The sequence below is a fragment of the Cupressus sempervirens genome, chromosome 10, assembly GCF_028749045.1.
Source record: "Cupressus sempervirens isolate cs-2001-9-10 chromosome 10, ASM2874904v1, whole genome shotgun sequence".
Classification (NCBI taxonomy): domain Eukaryota; kingdom Viridiplantae; phylum Streptophyta; class Pinopsida; order Cupressales; family Cupressaceae; genus Cupressus; species Cupressus sempervirens.
Genome location: NC_143127.1, coordinates 552,022,926 through 552,043,941, shown reverse-complemented (window position 1 = coordinate 552,043,941; position 21,016 = coordinate 552,022,926). Strand labels below are relative to the sequence as shown.

At 34.6% G+C, this 21,016-nt stretch overlaps 1 protein-coding gene across 3 annotated transcripts in view; it reads right to left on the bottom strand.

Annotated features, from left to right (window-relative positions):
• LOC149535081 (Class II aaRS and biotin synthetases superfamily protein) overlaps positions 1-19,855 on the bottom strand; it is a 152,878-nt gene extending 133,023 nt beyond the window's left edge. The window contains exons 1-6 of one of the 3 annotated variants that reach the window (XM_089807314.1): positions 19,793-19,855; positions 19,593-19,645; positions 19,408-19,446; positions 18,778-18,955; positions 18,545-18,627; positions 18,162-18,254 (exon numbers count right to left, since the gene is read on the bottom strand). In XM_089807314.1, the coding sequence (XP_089663440.1) occupies positions 18,162-18,254; positions 18,545-18,627; positions 18,778-18,955; positions 19,408-19,419 (366 nt within the window). In that variant the 5' untranslated portion in view covers positions 19,420-19,446; positions 19,593-19,645; positions 19,793-19,855. Of the gene's footprint in view, positions 1-18,161; positions 18,255-18,544; positions 18,628-18,777; positions 18,956-19,407; positions 19,516-19,592; positions 19,741-19,792 lie in introns of those variants that run through there. The other 2 variants (XM_089807313.1, XM_089807312.1) reach the window with 2 other exon arrangements.
• Between the last annotated feature and the right edge of the window lie 1,161 nt (positions 19,856-21,016).

The window sequence follows — 21,016 nt, the reverse complement described above, 5'->3', positions numbered from 1 at the left end:
CCCTTTGAAAGAATACAACATTCCATCCTTAATCTGTCTTAATTCTTAATTTAATTTAAACTGAATAATTTTTTTGGAATCACTTCACATAGTAATCATAATTTAATATTAACAACCATATTTATGGATTCCTGCCCTTTGTATTTCCTAGGCACAAGTTTAAAGGCAGAAATTGGAGCGCTTTAGTGCTATGATTTTCATGTAAGAGCAATACCCAAGTCTCGTGTGATTCTAATACTTTATTTATTTGTGAGGTATGACAGAAACTGCACAAAGCATGAAGACCTGAGGACTGCTACTAATAGAGACAAATTGAGGGTTTATTGGTGAAGCATAATAAAGAGCCAAAGCGATATAGAGAAAAACTCATTAAAAATTTGTCAAAGTTATTCTTGAAAAACTAAGGTTTTCTGGCAAAAATTCTACATTTTATTTTGAGGTAAATTGTGAGTCCGTGATTCATTAGGCTAAATCATGGGTAACACTGAATAGAAACTATGTGCAAAAATTTCTAAGTTGCAGATTCGGTACCTACATCCCATCATTTCCAGACATGAAACGTACTGGAAGCGGATGCAATTAAAATATCATTTAGATTCGTACCTAATTCGTATTTTCCTTCTCTGAATCATTTTAATGGATTTCCTCGTGAATCCGTCGAATCCAGTTGCTATTGGAAATTTCCAAAACAAATCTGAGATATTTACACGAATTTGGTAAAGATTTTTCCGTTTTGTAGTTTGTCATGATTTTGGAATGATTTTTCTATTTTATTAACCTTTAAAAAATACCTTCTATTTCATACACGGGATTTGCAAAAATAAATAGATGGCAATGCTTCCTGTTGGACACAACACGATTTGCAAACGTTTTTGGAGGAGGACGAACAACTGGCGGGAATCATTTTGCAGAGGAAAAATGACGGACCGCGGTAGGACACCAAGAGGCAAGAGGCACTCAGTTAAAATGCAACCTGAAACTTTAAATCTTTCCTGCATTTATCTGTATCGCACGCAATTTCTGAATAATTCCTCTCTATTCGTAATAATTGAAAATCTAACATTGGACTATATAGTTTATGTTGTTTATCATTACCATATTTATTAAATTGAAATTTTCAATTTTTCAATAGTTTCTAATAATAATTTGTTTATTAAATTTCACTACATTGTCTTATTTTCTCTATATTTGATATTTCTTTCTTATATAGAATAAACATTGATTATTATTAATATTTTTATTTTATTTTCATTTTGAAGTGTACAAATCTTTATTTTATAGCTAGTAATTTTATGGTGTTAATTAATGTATTTTAATATTATGATGTCTTTATATTGGAAAAATTAAGTTAATAAAAAATCGTATTATTAAATTAATAAAATATTATCAATTAATTTGTATTCACATATTAGAATTTAACAATGTTAAGTTTATAATATCTAGGAATATATATTAATTCTAATATTTAGTAAATTTTTTGTAAAATAAAAATATATATAATGAAACTAGTATATTGTACAATGTATTTTAATGTGTTAATTAAAAAATATAGATATTAAATAATTAGTAATAGAACTAGAAGTATTAAATAAATAATAATAAAGTAAATTTTCTATTAAAATATGACATAAATTTATATTTATAATCATCTTAATTAAAAAAAATTTATAGTTGATCAAATATTTGACCTTTATTATTTAATAATTATTAATTGCTTTTTGAATTTTTCGTTGACAAGATAATGGCAACTAATGTTAGCTCTCCCACCTTCAAGACCGATCCAAATTCACTTCTATGGAAATATGTCCAAATGACAGAGCAACTAAAAGGGGGTGGAACATTTGTTTGGATATGCAATTTTTGTAATGTAAGGTACAAAAGTTCATATAGTCGTGTGAAAGCCTATCTTTGTGCGATTTTGCAACAGGGAATCAAAGCATGTCCAGGAGAGAATGGTAATGGATTACCACCTCAACAAATAGCAGGATATTTTAGAGAGCAAGAAGAAGCAGATGCAAGAGTTTCTCATGGCACAAACCATCCTTTAAAGAAAGGGAAGAAATCAAGTAAGCATCCTCCATCTCATAGTGACTTTCCTCATGTTGTAGTAGAGTCACCCATTTTTGGGTAGAATTAAGGAACTTAATAATGTAAAAAGAAGCAAGGGGCCATTAGAGAGTGCATTTAAGAATGACGCTAGGGAGATTGTAGATCAAAGCGTTGCAAGATGTTTATATGCAAATGGTTTGTCATTTAACGTTATACGATCACCTTATTGGCAAGATATGTTGAGAAAAGTAAATGGGCTCCAAAAGGGTACATGGGGCCAAAATATGAGAAGGTGCGTAGCACCTTATTAGTAAAGGAGGTAAAAAGCATTGACACTGCATTGGCTCCCGTTAGGAATTCATGGAAACAAATAGGTGTGTCAATTATTTCTGATGGGTGGAAAGATGCCAAAAATCGGCCTCTAATCAATGTGATTGCAGTGTGCCCTAAAGGGGCAATGTTTCTTAAAGCCGTAGATTGAGAAGGGCAAGTGAAGGATGCACAATTTATTGCTAACATCCTTATACAATGCATTCAAGATGTGGGCCCTCAAAATGTTGTCCAAGTAATAACAGACAATGCAAAGAATTGTAAAGTTGTTGGCATGTTGATTGAGTCACAGTTTGAACACATATTTTGGACACCTTGTGCAGTGCACTCTCTCAATCTTATGCTACAAAAAATGGGTAGGAAAATAAATTGGATCAAAGAAATCTATGCAGAAGCTAAAGAGATCCAAACATTCATTTCAAATCATCACATATCACAGGCCATTTTTAGATCATTTTCGCACTTGGAGTTGCTAAAGGTAATTGAAATACTTTAGTTCTCAACTCTTAAATTTTGTATTTCACAATAATAATTATGAATTTAGTTTTTAAAGTTGAGCACATCTTTGTATTTTAAACTTCATTTTTTTGTGTTTGAATAGGTTGCCGAGACTCGATTTGCATCCAAGACAATTGTGTTGAGGAGACTTGTTAAGGTGTGAGAGTCACTTGCTAGTATGGTTATTAGGCCCAGCTGGTCACTATGGAGGCAATCTAGTACTGAAAGGGCTACAAATGTAAAACGAATGATCTTGGATAACACTTGGTGGGAACAAGTGGAATATCTTCTTAGTTTACTGAGCCCATCATGAGTATGATCTATTATACTGGCATGGATCATCCATGTTTAGGAGAGGTATATGATGGAATTGACTCAATGCTTGAGAAAATGAAACGTGTCATCAATGAAAAGGAGCAAGATCCTAAAGAAACTTTCTTCAAAGAGGTGTAGACAACTTGTATAGAGAGTTGGAATAAAATGACCACCCCTCTTCATCTTCTTGCATTTGCATTGACTCCCAAATTTTATAGTGATGAAATTCTTTCTATGCCTTCAAGGGTACCACCATATAGAGATGCAGAAGTTACTGGGGGGTGCAAGAAAGCACTTACAAAACTTTGCCCCAATCGTGAAATGGAGAATATAGTTAACAAGCTATGTTACCCCAAGTTTCCGGGACGAGGGGACGGGGGGACGGGGAAACGGATTTCCGGGACGGATTTTTTTTTGCCGAAACAGGGGACGGCAGGGGACGGCTATATATATATATATATATCTGAATTTTCAAATATATTCATCAATTCTACATTCATCATAGCAACATAGTTTTAAATTATCAATTTCATTCATCAAATAATGATCCATCAATGACCATAGAGCATAGCAATCAGCATCTAATCAAATCATCGTAGAAAATTCTAAATAGCATCATTTTCAATCATCATTTAAGTACTTAAGATACCATTAGCACATAATGAAATGAGTCAAATAAGAGAATGAAAAACATCAACTCTCAATAAAATGGAAACATTGAATAGATAAAGACTCAAACTTTAAAGTTTTAAACTTTTGAAGTATCAACTATAGTGTATCAATGATCATATAATATTATAATGTCAAGACAAAACACTCCAAGTCCGAAACATCAAAGTCAAAATGAAAACAAAAGATACTAAGGCAGCGGCCCCTAATCATCCATATCAGAGTCACTATCACTATCATCCTGAGCTTCAAAATGAAAACAAAGATGGTATGATAGTTGCCCCTAATCATTCATTTTATAACATATTTTATAAAAAAATTGACTTCTACATGTCCGGGCCTGCACATGACTGGAAAATCATTTTTTTAATGGTTTTTTTGAGTTTAATAAATTTTGATAGGAAACCTTTTATGCAGTCCCCGGGACGTTAGGAAATGGAAAAACAGTCCCCGAAACGGTCAACGTGGTTCGGAAACTCGTTGACCATTTCCGAAATTTCGGGGACGCGTTTCCTATTTTCTTCTCCAAGTGGGGACGCCTGGGAAACGTCTCCTGCCGTCCCCCCGTCCCCGAAACCGTTCCCGTTTCCGAAACTTCAGGTTTAGGGGTGGAAACGCGTCCCCGGGTAACATAGTTAACAAGTTAGTTTGCTGATTTTGTAGCTTCCAATGGTCAAAGTGCTTCCGCTCTTCGTGACAAGTATACAAAGGATGCTCATGCTTGGTGGTATCTTAATGATCATACATCACCACACCTCCAAACCCTTGCAATCAAACTTTTATCAGAAGTAAGTTTTTTGTTTTCAATTTTCCATTTTTATTGCACTCAAGTTATATTGTTTACTATTTGTAAAAATAAAAATAACAAAAATTATCAACTTTAAAATTTGAATGATAATTTTTATCCATGCATGTTGTGTCGCCATAGATCGCACACACTGGTGACAAAGGTATTGAGACTACTCCAGATGAGAAACTAGTTGAGCTGATTTCTGATTATTCTGTTAGTACGAAGGATTTTTGTGAGCATTGTGTTTGGTAAAAAGAATAGATTTTCATTTCCTAAAGGAGTTAATAGAGCTAAGGGACATTTGGAGTTTATTCATTCAAGATGTATGTGATCCAGTGAATGGTGGCTCTTTGAAAAGATCTCAGAACTATGCTTCCTTCACTGATGACATCTCAAGATATGCAATGGGTATGAATATTGCTCTAGGGAATTTGATGAGTTTTGCAAACACGCAAGAATTGTTAAGCAAAGACTACATCTTACACTCCCCAACAAAATGGGGTAGCAGAAAGAATGGACCACACATTGATGGAAAGAGTTAAGAGCATGTTAAGTAGTGCTAAGCTAGATAAATGTTTCTGGGTAGAAGTTGTTGGTATTCCTTGTTATTTGATTAATAGATCTCCTTATTCAGCTCATGTTGATAAAACTCCTTACTTAATGTGGTTTAGCAAAAAGCCTTCAGTATTTATGGGTCTTTGATTCTGAGGCTTTCATTCAATTACCTCGAGAGAAGCAATCTAAATTGGATCCAAAAGCACAAAAAAGCATCTTCGTAGGATAAGGAGAGAATGTAGAAGGTTAAAATCTTTGGAATCCTCTAACCCAGAAACTGATTTTTTCTACAGATGTGATTTTCAAGGAATTTAGAGCAGACCTAGTTGAAGAAATACCAAAAGAAAAGTTAGAGACCATTTTGAAACTAAGCAAGAAGATGCACATGTGAAAGAACAGAGGGATGTACAAGAAGTTCGAGAAGAAGAGAGTTCAAGTGAAAGTTCAGAAGATTTGGTTGTGATAGAAGAAGTTGATCATAACGAGAAAGAACATGAGAAAGAACCCCTTCCTCCACCTTTGAGAAGGTCCACAAGACAGTGGAATCCAGTTGACTGGGAGGCACTCTCTTCACAAAAATAGAGTGAATATTGAATGCAGGCCATGCAGTAGGAGATAACTTTAGATAGTTGTGACACCTGGGATTTTGTTACGATGCAAGCGGGTATTTGAGAAGAAATTTGGAGCAGATAGTCAGTTAGAGAGGTACAAAGCCAAATTGGTGGCAAGAGCAACTCGCAGATAGGAGTTAACTTTGGTGAAATATTCTCTCCTATTGCTAAGTTAACTTCTATTAGATTCCAATTATATATTGTTTCTGCTTGTGATTTTGAGAAAGAGCAAATGGGTGTTAAAACTGCTTTCTTGCATGGGTATCCTGAAGAAGAAATTTGTACGCAACAGCCTAACAGTTTTGTTGAGAAAGGAAAAGAAAACTTGGCTTGCAAGTTAAAGTGGCCATCTAATGGTTTGGAATAGTGACCCGTGATGTGGTACCCAGAGTTTGATGAATTTGCATAAAAGTTGATTTTATATTAGAAGCGAAGAGGATCACTGCTGGGTTGTAGTGTATGTTTATGGTACGTTGTTATCGGTAACAACAAGGCAATGATTAAAGAGCTCAAAACTAATATTTCTGTCACATTTGAAATGGAGGACTTGGGGGCTGCTAAATATATTATTGAATGGAAATTAGCAAGGATCAAGTTCACAGAAACCTTTGGTTAAGTCAAGGTAAGTATGTTGACACCATTTAATAGAGATTAAAAATGCAGGACTGTAGGACCATCACAATTCCATCTCCAATTGGTACTAAGTTGACTTTTAACATGCGTCCTAAATCTGATGATGATATTGAAAAGATGTCTAATGTTCCTTATGCCGGTGCCCCAAGTAGTTTAATGTATCCAATAATTTGCTTTGGACCAGATATAGCCCAAGCTATAGAAATTCTAAGTAAGTTTATGTCTAGCCCTGGCAAAGAGCATTGGACTTCTTGTTTGATCGATAAAGAGCATTGGACTATTGTTAAAAGGGTTTTAAACCATTTGCGAGTTACTTCTAAATACTATTCGGTTTATCATGGCACTAATGATGTCAATAAGTTACATGGTTTTGTTGATGCAAATGTGGTAGGAAACTTGGTCAGTTGAAGGCCCAAAATGTTATGTGTTTAGATTGTTTGGAGCTTCAATGAGTTGGATGAATAAAAGACACCCTAAAATTCCATTGTCCACCACTGAAGCAAAGTATGTGGCTGTTACACATGCCTCCATGGAGGCAGTTTAGTTATAGAAAATTGATAATGGTATTGGTTTTGATTGCACAACGGTGAGAATTAGATGTGAAAGTTAGAATTGACCAAAAATCCTATGTACCATGCTCGTAATAGATATGTTGATGTTCAATATCACTTTGTGTATGAAAAGTTTGAAAGTGGACAGGTCTTGATTGATAAAGTTGATACTTGGATTATTTTGCAGATTCTCTCGTGAAGTCAATGACCAAGATAAGTTCTCTTGGTGCAAAAAGGCCATAGCAGGTCTTGCTCGCTATACTTGATTCATACTTGGAAACTCTATGGGGTAATTTACAATGTATGATGTCAAGCGGAAGAACGTTAGGGTTTAGGTGCCATATATTTTGTAGATCTCTAATTTATTATTTTTCTGATAACTTTTGTTATTTACCCATAAAAAGTTGAATCATTTAACCAACTGTGGTGAAGGAGACTGTTTAACAGCAAAGTTACATTTATCTTTTGTAATTTAGGAAAAAGACAAAATAGTTAGGTGTCCCCTTTTCAGATTTTCTATTTTGAAGTGTTTGGACACTTGTTAGGGGTTGTTGTAAGACCATCTATGACTGTTACGACAGCTGTCATAAGTGTTAGCATGAATGCTGATGATATTCCTATGGGGGGGTATCCTAGCCTTGTTGAAGCATTGGAGAGATTGACATCATGATTGTGTGTTGCATTCATAACTATGTTTGTCATTGATGTCAACATACTGAGAAGATTCGCAAAATAGCAAACAGTATTTTAGGTTGAGTATTCAAGATGAAGTCAAGCATAGTTGGGGACATGTTCTACCGAGTAACTTGATTCAGTAGCTAAGAGCACGTGCAAAAAGTCAAAGACTGGTAGCAGTTATTTAAGATCTACAGATGATAGTTTGCAAACAAAGTTCCTAACAAGTGGTTTCTGGTAATTGGATAATATCTTTTAACAGGGATAGAATCCGGTTAAGCGTAGTTAGATAGAGGAAGAAGACATCTTGATGATGACATCAACGAGTGGATGGAGTTCAAGGTCGCACGTGTGACAAGTTGTAATTACTGTGAGCTGATAGTATTATGTAATTATGAAAAGATGTAATGTAGTGTGTTATCTTAATGAGGTCCTATTGTAATTGTAATTTGAAAAGCCTCAAGAACTACTCATTGAGTTATTTTCCTTGTGATGAAGTGTGCAAGTTGATCAAGTGTATGTGAATGCAAAGTATAATGCGAGTAAGCGATCAAAGGGATTATTGTGATGCAAGTTTGCAGATCTAGTATTGAGATCTGAAAAGTGTTTTGGTGTGGAAGAGGCACACTAAGAGTACAGAGCAAGAATTTGAGTTGTTAAGTTGTATTTCTATTATTCTAAAAGGAATAATATAGAGGCCAGATGGGCAGTGAGTTCGGTGGTCTTGCCCGTGAAGTTGTTTGGACAGTGGATCCATCTACCTTCTATAACTCCTAACAAGGTTAGAATCTCCTCATAGGGATTCAAAGTCTCCTAATAGGGACTAATATCCTAACAAAGTTCATCCTCTTACAAGGAATATATATATATATATATATATATATATATATATATATATATATATATATATATATTGGTACATCATTTTGTGGGTACCACTGGGATATTTCCTCTCATCAAGGGTTTCCCTAGTTAAAATATCTAGTGTTATTGTGTATGTGTATCTTCTTATGGTTGTTGATATTGATCACATGTTTAAAGTTTAATAAGGTTGATAAAAGTTGTATTGATCTGATAACTGATTCAAACACCCCCCCCCCCACTCACTTATCTTGGTGGACTTTACTTTCTAACAATTGGTATTAGAGCATCAGGTCCTTGAAGAAAAAACTTAACAGCTTAAGGAGATCAATGGCAAGTCATTTCAGAAAAGAAAATCCTAAGTTTGGAGTTAACTATGACAGCTAAAAGGAGAAGATGAAGACACATCTATTGTGCATGGGTCTAGAATATTAGTTGAACATAAAGAATGGGAAGACCATTGTGGAAGAAAGCAAACTTGAAGAATGTACTGAAGCTGAAAGAGATTTGTTCATGTGTAACATGCTTTCTAGAGAAGCACTTCTATCAGCTTTTCCTAAAAATGAGTACAATTAGGTAAAATATTTGGGATTATCCAAGGAAATTTGGAAAGCTTTGGAATCTACTTATGAAGGTGATAGACATGCTAAATGGGTTAGATTGCAAAATTGGATATGTTTATTTCAAGAAGCTATAATGATGGAAGATGAATCTGTAAGAAGTTATATTGGTAAAATATCACAAATTGTTGTAGGAATAAAGGCTTATGAAGGAACTAAAGAAGAAGATGAGATCACATGCAAAATCTTAAAAACTTTGACACCACCATTCAAGCAAACATTGCAGATGATTGAGCAAGTGATGCCTTGGACTAAAAAGTTTTCTAGAGACTCTTCTTGGAAGATTGGAAGCAACAAAAGTAAGTTTGAAGTGGTCTAGAGATTTGCCTAGAGTGGAGACTATCTTTAGTGCCCTGAGTGTTCCACCTGGCTTATCAAGAAGTGCAAGTACTAGTGGAGATTATGCTAGCAGCAGTAGATCAAAATCTGAAGAAGACAGAAAGATTGAAGAAGGAATTGCCTTGCTTGTAAGGAGAGAACCAAATGGTAAGAAAATCTTTAAATGTTGAACTTGTAATGAATTTGGTCAATATGTTTTTAAATGTCCTAAAAGAGTAAAGAAGTACAAAAGGAATTTCAAGTTTAGAAAGCCTAAAGAATGTTTGTATGCAAATGACGATGATGAATCAAATGAATGAGTTCAGAGTGAAAGTGATGATGGGTTAGAATTTGTTGCTATAAAAGGAGAAAATCCTGAAATGAAGTTAGAGAGGAAAAGGCCCTAGTGTCACAAGTTGAGAACAAAGCAGATTGGATCATACACAATGGTTGTTCACATCATATGATTGGTGATATGAACAAATTTGTTGAGTTCAATAGTTGTGATAGAGGAATTGTTAGAGTTGGTAACATTGCGGCTTGTCATATCAAGGGAATGGGATCTATTACTCTTGATGGTAAAACTAACACATATGATGTTTATTTTGTAGATGGACTAAAACATAATCTTCTAAGTGTTGGACAGTTGGTTGACAAAAAATTCAAAGTTTATCAGATGGATGTGAAGTCGGCATTTCTGAATGGAAAACTTAAAGAAGTCTACATTGAGCATTGTATGGTATGCAAGTTGAAGAAAGCACTGTATGGATTAAAGCAAGCAGCTAGAGCCTGGTATGCAAGGTTGGCCAAGTATTTGGCAAAATTGGGATGTGCTAAAGGTACTAAAATAGTAATCTATATTTGAAAGAAATTGAGAATGATTTGTTGATTATTATGATATTTGCGGATGACATAATCTTTGGAGGTGATGATGAAGCGAATGACAAATCTGCTAATGAAATGAAAAAGGAATTTGAAATGAGCTGTCATGTCCCCTCTTTCACGCTAGTTCTTTTGGCGCCTGGTTAATCTATCTCCACATCCGGATAGATTAACGGCATTACCAGTAAGGATGCCTGCCAGTCACAAGGGAAGATTTTTGTCTTATGTTCATCATTTAATGTATTAAAGTACTTTAATAAAGTTACTTTATGTTTTATTAAGACAGTCACTTTATTAAGTGACTTAAGTGACTAGAAGATGAATTGGTGTTTTATCCCACATCTCTTGTTCCAACACTCTTCCCTCACTTCGAGGTTATAAATAAGAGGCTCAGTCTTGGGAAAGACACAACGAATATATGTTATAAAACACAAATCCAATAAAGTCGCTTAGATGTGACTGGATATTTCCTAAGAACAAAAACTCTTGAGGAAAAAACAGTGATGCTAGAAGCAAACTTGGCACTCACATTTTTATATCAGTACTAGAATTCAATTAATTATCTTTGAAGTTGGCAATAAGTGGAGTTCTCTAGATGGTAAGGGACACACAAGTCAGTATTTGAGAATTGCAAGCAATAAATGCCATTGATTTGATTATTCCTTGGACGGAGGGCAGAATAGCTGAACGTTTTCCCTATAGTAGTAAGATTGCCTCAATGTAAGTACATTACATGGGTTAGAATTGTTGAACCTCTCAGTGCCTCTCCCAATATCACATTTGTAACAGTGGAACCCATGTATAAGGGAATGAGTTGAGCAATATTCAAGAATCACCTCACAGGAAATACGTGAATGAACATCTCCAGCAGTGACGTGTATGCAAGTGTTTGTTGGAACAGTATCTAGGTAGCAGTGTTGGTTGCTAGTCGCCTAAGACTTCAAAGAGTATCACACAAACAAGTCATGAACTTCCGCAAGATCAACTGAAACAGACAGAACTCTTAGAACTGGTGGTATCGGGTCTGCAACTAAAGACTTGTTGAGCACGAGGATTCCATCATTAGCAACAAAAGAACACGAATCTGGGTAGTTGGAAGTAGCACTATCTATTGTTCAACGTCAAGGGAAGGTGGTACCAAATTTTCATTTAAACATTGTGAATACAGGCCGCAATAGCTCCCCTGCATCAAATCACAGAGGCAGATCAGTATCAGCGACTAACTCCAGGTTCTTCATTTCTTGTTTGGTATTATTGGGACTGTAATCACCTTTCCAAATATAGAGATTGAACCCAATTTATTATCTCTATCATACTTTCAAATAGATTTGCGAACAGAATGCCTATATAATATTGTTGTTCTAAATTTTGATTTGTATTTGAGTTCCATCTCATTCAACTATCTTCGACCTTGGCATGCATGTATGAGAAGTGGTATATTTAAATGGCTTCCTAGTTAATACAGAAAACCATTCACCAATTGTTTGACAAAAATACAATCAGCACTAGTGCTAATATTTTGACCCAATTTAAGAAGGATTATTACATGAGCATGATTGGTGAGATGAAATATTTCTTGGGTTTGCAAATTGTGCAGAGTAGTGACGATATTTTCATTTCTCAAACTAAGTATTTGAAAGACTTATTGGAGATATTTGGTTTGGATAGTTGTAAGCCTGTTGGTACACCTATGATAATTGGTCACAAGTTATCTAGCAAAGATGAGACACCTACTGTTGAGCAAAAGTACAGATCCATGATTGAAGGTTTGCAATATTTGACTCATACAAGACCAGACATAGCTATTGAAGTTGGCATTGTAGCAAGATTTCAAGTTGGTCCTAAGGAAGCACATTATGCAGCAGTAAAGAGAATTTTCAGATATTTGAAGGGGTACACCTGATTTTGTGTTGTGGTATGACAGATCAAATGACTTTGCTCTATGTGCATTTACTGATGTGGATTGGACAAGCAGTATGGATGTCAAAAAGAGTACAACTGGTGGGGCATTTTTCCTAAAGGGAAGATTTGTTTCTTGGCTAAGCAAGAAACAAGATTATATTTCACACAATACAGTAGAAGTAGAGTATGTAGTAGTAGCAAACAATTGCAATCGAATCATGTGGATGAAATAGATGTTGAAGGATATTAGGATAAAAAATTTCAGAACCTATTACCATAAATTGTGATAACACAAATACAGTGAGTATGTCCAAGAATCATGTGTATCATGTTTTGAGAGAGAAAGTTGCAAAAAAAGAAATCAGATTGGAGTATGTTAATACAAAGGAGCAAATTGTGGATATATTTACAAAGCCTTTGCCTAAAGATACATTTGAGTATCTGAGAGGGTATGCTTGGGGTTATGCCCCTACCTGCTTCAGAGTAGATGATACAGAGATTGCCTCAGTCCAATGGTATAGAGCACTATTATTAATCTGGACTGAATATTGATGCTTCCTCTATGGGGGAATATCAGTGTTTGAACAGAGTCATAAAGGACTCTTGCTAATTGATATTGAACAGTGTCTTTGGATGCTTGAACTAAGTGAAGGCATTGAGAAGCAGATTGACATAACGATGCCTTTGTCTTTGTCATTGATATCAATGGAGGATAAGTGAGTGCATGAAAAACATCTTCTAAGAATAGGGGAGAGTTCTAAAGAAGAGATTGATATAAATAAGGGAAAGTACATGAGAAAGATGAGCCTATAAAATGGGGGAGAAGTATATCAGTGGGAGCAGCAGTTGTTCCTAAGAGATTCAAATTTGACTGATGAAGAGGACTTGAAAAGATAAAGAGCTACAGTAGCAACAAAACAATATCAATTAGTGGACTTAGATGTTTTTCATCTATGTTGCCATCAATGCCAAAGGGGGAGATTGTTAGTATGAATACTAACATTATTCCTATGGGAGAGTATCCTAGCATTCATGAAGCATTGGAGAGATTGACAGCATGATTGTGTGTTGCATTCATGACTATGTTTGTCATTGATGTCAACATACTAAGAACACTAGCAGAGTAGCAGATGGTATTTTAGGTCGAGTTTTGAAGATGAAGTCAAGCACGGTTGGGGATATGTTCTTCAGAGTGTCCTGATTCAATAGCTAAGAGCACGTGCAAAAAGTCAAAGACTGGTAGCAATTGTTTAAGATCTACAAAAGACAATTTGCAGACAAGGTTCCTAGCAAGCAATTTCAGGTAATTGGATTATATCTTTTAACAAGGATAGAATCTGGTTAAGCGAAGTTAGACAAAGGAAGAAGACATCCTAATGATGACATCAGCGAGAGCACAGAGTTCAAGGCCGCACGTGTGAGAAGTTGTAATTATTGTAAGCCAATAGTATTATGTAGTTATGAAAGGATGTAATGTAGGGTGTTATCTTAATGAGGTCCTATTGTAATTATAATTTGAAAAGCCTCAAGACCAAGTCAATGAATTATTTTGAGGACTAGTATAAGGGAAAGTTATTTTCCTTGTGATGAAGTGTGCAAGCAAGTTGATCAAGTGTATGTGAATGCGAAGTATAATGCAAGTAAGCGATCACAAGGATTATTGTGATGCAAATTTGCAAATTTGGTATTGAGATCTAAAAAGTGTTTTGGTGCAGAAGAGGCACGGTAAGGGGACAAAGCAAGAATTTGAGTTGCTGAGATTAATTGTATTTCTATTACTCTGAAAGGAATAATACAGAAGCCAATTGGACAGTGAGTTCGGTGGTCTTGCCCTTGAAGCTATTTGGACAGTGGGTCCATCTGCCTTCTACAACTCCTAACAAGGTTGGCACAACTCCTAACAGGGTTGAAATCTCCTCACATGGATTCAAAGTCTCCTAACAAGGACTAATATGTACTAAATGTAATTCATTGACTCCTAACAAAGTCCATCCTCTTACAAGGAATATATTTATTAGTACATCATTTTGTAGGTATCATCCCCACCGGGATTTTCCCTCTGATCAAGGGTTTCCCTAGTTAACATATCCAATGTGTATCTTCTTATAGTTGCTATTGGTATTGATCACATGTTTAAGATTTAATAAGGTTGATAAAAATTGTATTGATTTGATAGCTGATTCACCCCTCCCCCCTCTCAATTATCTTGGTGGACTTTACTTTCTAACAATGACTTTTATTGAAAAAGTTGATCCTCGGATAATTTTGCAAATTCTCTCATAAAGCCAATGACCAAGATAAGTTCTCTTGGTGCAAAAAGGCCATACGCCTTGCTCACTATACTTGATTCATACTTGGAAACTCTATGGGGTAATTTACAATGTATGATGTCAAATGGGAGAACATTAGGATTTAGGTGCCATTAACTTTGTAAATCTCTAATTTATTATTTTTCTGGTATCTTTTGTAATTTACCCATAAAGGTTGAATCATTTAACCAACAGAGATGAAGGAGACTAGGTAATAGCAAAGTTACATTTATCTTTTGTAATTTAGGAAAAAGACAAAATAGTTAGGTGTCCCCTCTTGAATTTTTCTATTTTTAAGTGTTTGTACACTAGTTAGGGGTTGTTGTAAGAGCATCTATGGCCATTATGACAGCTATCATAAGATTCTATGAAAACACTTATGACAGTTTATAGTAGATTCTTACACAGGTGGACATGCAAGAGAGATGCTTTATAAAGCTAAAAGAGCATCTGTAGGAGAGTATTTTGGGGGGTGGGTGTGAGGCTTTTCTATGTGGTTTTATTCCCTGTGGTTTTATGATACCACAATGGTCATCCTCACAAATTCCTATAAATTTGGGTGATGAGCTAGAATTATTCATTTGTCTTGTTCAATTTCTAGGGCAACAAAGTGCTGCTAGATTTCTACACAAGTCTACAAAGAAGAGATCATTGTTGTATTCTTCATTGGATTAGTAATGTACTTGCCTTTTCATGTGGTGGAGTTTTTTTTCCTGGGAGGGTTTCTCCATGCAAAATTCATGTTTTATGTGAAATGGCTTTCTAGTTCTTGTTTTAATTCTACAATCACTTTATTAAGGGTTCATCTTTATTGTCATATTTGCATTAATATTCAATTTGAGTTCATATTGAAATCTTTCTTCACCTTATTTTTATTAGATTATTTTCTGTATCCTAGGCTCTTGCTATATTTAGCTCCTTTCTAGAACCTTAGTTAACAGCCATTTAGGCACATTTTTAGTTTTCTTAATTAGGTCTATTTTTAGATGTTGTCTTTATTTAGACAGTCTTGCTTGTTAGTTCACTCTACTTTTAGTGTTTGTAAAACTCTATTTAAGTGTGTGTATTATCAATGCAATCTATTCCATTTAAAGTTTTACTTATACAACATTGAAGAGTTGTGCACTAAGCTTGTACAATAGGACAAGTGGAAGAAATAATTTGGTAATAGCAGTGAGATAGAGGGATTCCAACAAACATTTACAACCAAAGTCAAGGACAAATGTAAATGATCATAGAAGAAAAAACAAGGCAACCAGTGGGGAACCTAATATAGCTTACAACCACTGGACCTAATTTAAGCTATATTGTTAGTTTCATTTCCAAATTCATTAAAGCACCAAAGATAGAACGTTAAACTGCAATATCAAGGGTGTTACAATATGTGAAAATGCACTAGATCAACACAAAAAGATACCAATATCACCGTCCATGGTCAATGAGATCAGTCTTATCTAAGTGATATAGCAACAAAATTGTATTTCCCAACCCATGGCCAGTGACATCTGCTAGAGATGTACAATTTCTATGCTTATATTCGAGTTTTATTTTATAAATATAACAGCCAAGATGTTTCCAAGTAGGTTCACATCTGTAGGAGTTATTAAAAAAAGTTATTGGTTCACTTCTTCGTATTTAGATGTACCCAAATTTCAAATTCTTAGTACTTCAATTGCAAGTACATTTATATCTCTACAAGTTATTAAAAAAGATGGTTCACCTCTTCATATCTAGATGTGGCCAACATTCGAAGTTGTAGCATTTCATGGGTTCCATATTAACATGATAGTTTCTAAATGTTTATATGTGGCAAATTATGCATGGTACATTAAGTCGCTGTCTAGTTTAAAGAATGCTATGGGTCAACTGCTCTACCATGGAATTTGATGACAGAGAATCAGCTAACGCAAGATAAGGCCTGCAACCCTAAAAGCTAATAATTAGAAATGGGACAACAATGTTCTGGGCGTACCATTGTAGAGTGGAGCAGAAAGATGACAAATTGTTTGGATTTGAAGTTTATTCATCTTTGACAAAGGCATCAATATGGATATAAGCATCAAGATGCTGTAGAGCAGGCAATGGAATTTTTTTTTAAATGTTGAAGGAACTAATGCTGAAAAGTTGTTAACTTCTCAATCCTAAACCTGTTCTGAGCTTAAATCTAGGTTCAGCAAGGACTGCTGCTTCAGTTGACTTTGTTTCTAGGTCTGCATGTTCTAGGTCAGTCCACTCCAAGACTAAATACTTTGAATGTTACACAAATTAGTGAGATGAAAAATGTTCTATTTGGAGCTAGCGAGACATGTACAATCCGTGATTCAATGCAACAGTCAGAGTTTGTTATCATGAAGTCCATTGAGAAAATGTGGAAGTCAAACAAAGTGAATGCTACAGAAAAAAGTTGCAGGGAAAGAATATTGATGCCATCTGCAAAATTTTGAAGGTTGAAGTCAAGGGAAATAAAAATTCATGCATAGAACAGACTTCAAGAGCTCAACCATCTTCCTCGTATTAGGAGAGACAACAAAATCTTAAGGAAATGTGACTAGCAATTAGCTATCAAGAGTTTGGGCTCCTTGATTGAAATAATTGACTCTTAATGGCAGTAATATTTTTCTCAAGATATGTGGGCATTGCATTACATGAGTAGGCCAGTAGGCAGCCACATTGGCCACCTAGTTCCCTTATTCTGTTTCAGATAACTAGCTAGCTCCCAGGACTGTATTCTACAAAGATGTGTAATCTGTCATCAATGGGTTTTTAAACCCTCCCTTTAACTGAGGCCCTCCCTTTAACTTAGTGGCAGTATAAGTTCGATATCCTTGTTTAGATCGCTGATAATTCAGACTGTGATGGAAGACTTTAACACTTAATGATAATCATAGATTTCATAGATTTCATCAATGATGATATGAAATAATTATCTATTTTATCTATAATTATCTATGATATGATAATGCTGTCCCATAGGCTATTTTTGGCCTCGTGGACGTTAAAATTTTATCTATCTATCTATCTATGGTTTTTTTCTCTGCAAAGCTCTTGCTTTTCAGATTTTCGTTTCTTGCAAATTCTTTCGGGGCAGCTTGCCCATTTCTGAAAGACCCTATTAGAACAATCACTTCATACAGTATCAACTTAGTTAATAGATTGGCTTTCTTTGCTACAAATTGTTAATGTTGGCTAACTCTCTTGCTGGTATCAAGGGAAAAGCACCCTGCTTTGGTTTCAGAATTGGGTATGGATACAGTCCGTTTTGATTTTTTTCACATTTGTTTGTTTTGCTTTTTGGCCTTCATAGGTTGACCAGCCAAACTGATCCTGCCTGTAAATTTCAGCTCCAAACCACTTTAAACATGTATATATGTTCTTATCTGAACTTAAAGTCCCATTTTGGGGCTAAAATATGTACACAATGAAGATTTTTATATATTTCTGTTATACAGACGTGCCCAAAATGTACCCAACCCAATATTTATGTTGTACCAGCATACCTGAACCCACACTGGAAATAAAGTTTATTAACCATGAAAAGCATATTTATATCAGTTGTAATTACCAATTATTAAAAATTGAAATGAGATGCATACTTTTAAGGAGTCCCATATAGAATAAGACCAGGGTCTTAGGATGTAGCAACCAGACACATCGTAATATTCAATCATTTCACCTTGAACAACGACCTGCACTAACAAAAAAAAATATTAATGCAACATAGAGAAAATGGGATTGCCAAAATAACATAAAAGTCAGCTAGTGTATCACAAATATTGAGAGGAACAAAAGGCTCAGTAAAATAAGAAGAAATATGAGCCAGCTAAAGCTACCAGCTAGAGACCAAATAAAAAAAGCCGTTGATCCGGTAGACATGTTCAGAGGCCATTTCTAATATTAGGTGAAATCATTTTTGCTTGGTTCTGAGAACGACCGCTGTGTACAAATTAACAGTAACTTCTGAAAACGGTTAAAATACCTCAGAATACCAATCTCCAAAGTTTTCATCTTTTTTAGCCGAAAGCCCCAAACCCGTATCTTTCTTCACTTCCTTCTTTTTTGCTGCAAAAAGAGCCAAAGGTACAGTGTTTATAATCCAAATTTATTCATTCCAGCAAATGTGTTTAGTGATAGTCTAATAATCTAAACAAGAATAAATGCTACAAAGCTACAGAAAACAATTATCTAAATTAAGAGAGAATTTGTTCTCGCCTATAGGCTTCTGAACTTCATTTTTCTCCTTTGGAACCTTTTTTGGTTTGTTTTTCTTCTCTCCCTTGACATCGTCTTTTCTCTCGTTGCTTCTTGAATCATTATTTGCATTTGGACTATCAACTCCATGGTCAATCCGTGTTTCTGAAATATCCTTAACTACAGAATCAAAGGTTTCCTGAACAACAGAGAAGATTCAAAATACTCATCTCCTTGTGGTAGCTAAGATTAAATAAGCAAAAGAATCAGAGGACTTTTTCCACTATAAAATGCTAGAGGTTTGTAATATTAATATTGTTAAATCGAGTTAAGTTCAAACTAGATGTAATACTGTTAAATCGAGTTATGATCCAACTAGATTTAATTATTAAATCGAGTTAATGTCAAAACACTAAAGCGGATGGTAAGAAACAAGATTTGAGTTTTGAACACGTTTAAGAAAATAGCATACAAAACTTGGAATTGAATTCGTTATATTCCGCTCATAGAACAGTCATTCCTTTCACTAATAGCAGCTATGAAAGATCTAATTAAATGGAGTGTTTATTGTGGAACGTTTTTGCTTTCCCCAATATCGAAACAGGGGGAAACAAGTTATGGAAAAAGTACAGAATAAAATAGAGGCCCTACACTGGTAGACATGCTGAGCGTGTAAGTATGACGGAGTGCCTGCATTGACATTGAACGGAACGAGGCGCGTAAGTAGCTCGTAAATCCTAACATCGAAACTATTTATTCCCCTTACTCTGCAATGAAAACACGAAATTCCCATAAGCTGTGAAGGGAAAATAGCTGTCATCCTAAGAAAAATAAACCTGAAAGCTCGCGTTCCACCAAAGCTTTCAAAAGATACACGCCCGTAAATGCCCTGCGAAACCAATTGTCGTATACAAATGTTCAGGCCAAGACGACTTTTTTCCTTTTGCTTGGATGTTTTCCCTTTTGAATCGAACGAGCAAATTTGCAAAATCAATGGCACAAATCACATAAATAGAAAAGGCGAGATGATTCAAACCTCTACAGCCGTTGATCGTTTCCCAACGCTTTTTTGTTGCCTAGGGCTTTCAGATGTTTTACCTGCACCATGCCAATTTAAATTTTATCTATCTATCTATCTATAATTAAACTAGCAGTTACATGCAACAATAAGTTCATACAAATATAGATAGATAGATAGATAAAAATTTAACGTCCACGAGGCTAAAAATAGCCTATGGGACAGCAAGACAACTCAAGCAGATAAAAGTAACAATGTTCGTTGCTTGTGTAGGATGATGATGAGTCCACCCAATTGCTCAATGTACTCTTCGTTGAATAAGTTATGCCAAGAACTGTCACATATAGTGTCCGCAAATTTATCTGTACTACTCTTGTAGGCTTCACATTGTAAAATAAAGTGTTGTTCAATTTCCACTTTCCCAGAATTGCAGAATCTGCAAATTCTTTCTTCCCATGCCTCCTTTGGCCTCTTCCAACGTCCGGTCTCACAATGAAGTTGGTGAGAGTTGGTTCTCAGCTGAGCAATAAGAATTTTAGCCCTCCAAGAAATGTTGGCTCCTATATACATGTTACGTCTTTAAAATTGTTAAATAATAAATAGACTATTAATAAGTTAAACATAAAATCCTATGATTTGTTATTAATAACTATTTTTAATTAAGAATAATATTTTATTTTATTTATTCACATAAATGTTTAATTATAATAGTAATAAGGCAAGAGCCTACAACACAATGGTAAATTGTGAGCCTCTTATCGAAGAGGTCTTGGGTTCAAATCTACTCGCAATCACACTTAATAAATTATAATAATAATTAATTACAACACATAATAATTAATCTTGACTTCGATTTCTTACCGATCAAAAAAAAAATTATAATAGTAATAAAATTATTAACATTTTAAAAAATAAGGTAGACTTCAATATAGCTTATATACATATGTTGGTTGTAATTATAGAATTGAAATTAGATCATCTAATAAGAAAACATACTTATTAAATGCATTTTTTAAAAATATGTTTTTATTAGAATTAGAGGTTTAGTAAAATATTAGATATAAAAAAGTGGTTTTTATTTATTTAAATATTTTGTTATAATTAATTTTTTATCCAACCTTATGTTCTATTAAAGTTCTACTAAAGTTTTGGTAATAAGTTCTATTAATTTTTTAAGAAATAAATATGTATAAAATGTGTTGTTAAATTTTTTTATAGTAAAAGAAAAATAATATATGCGTA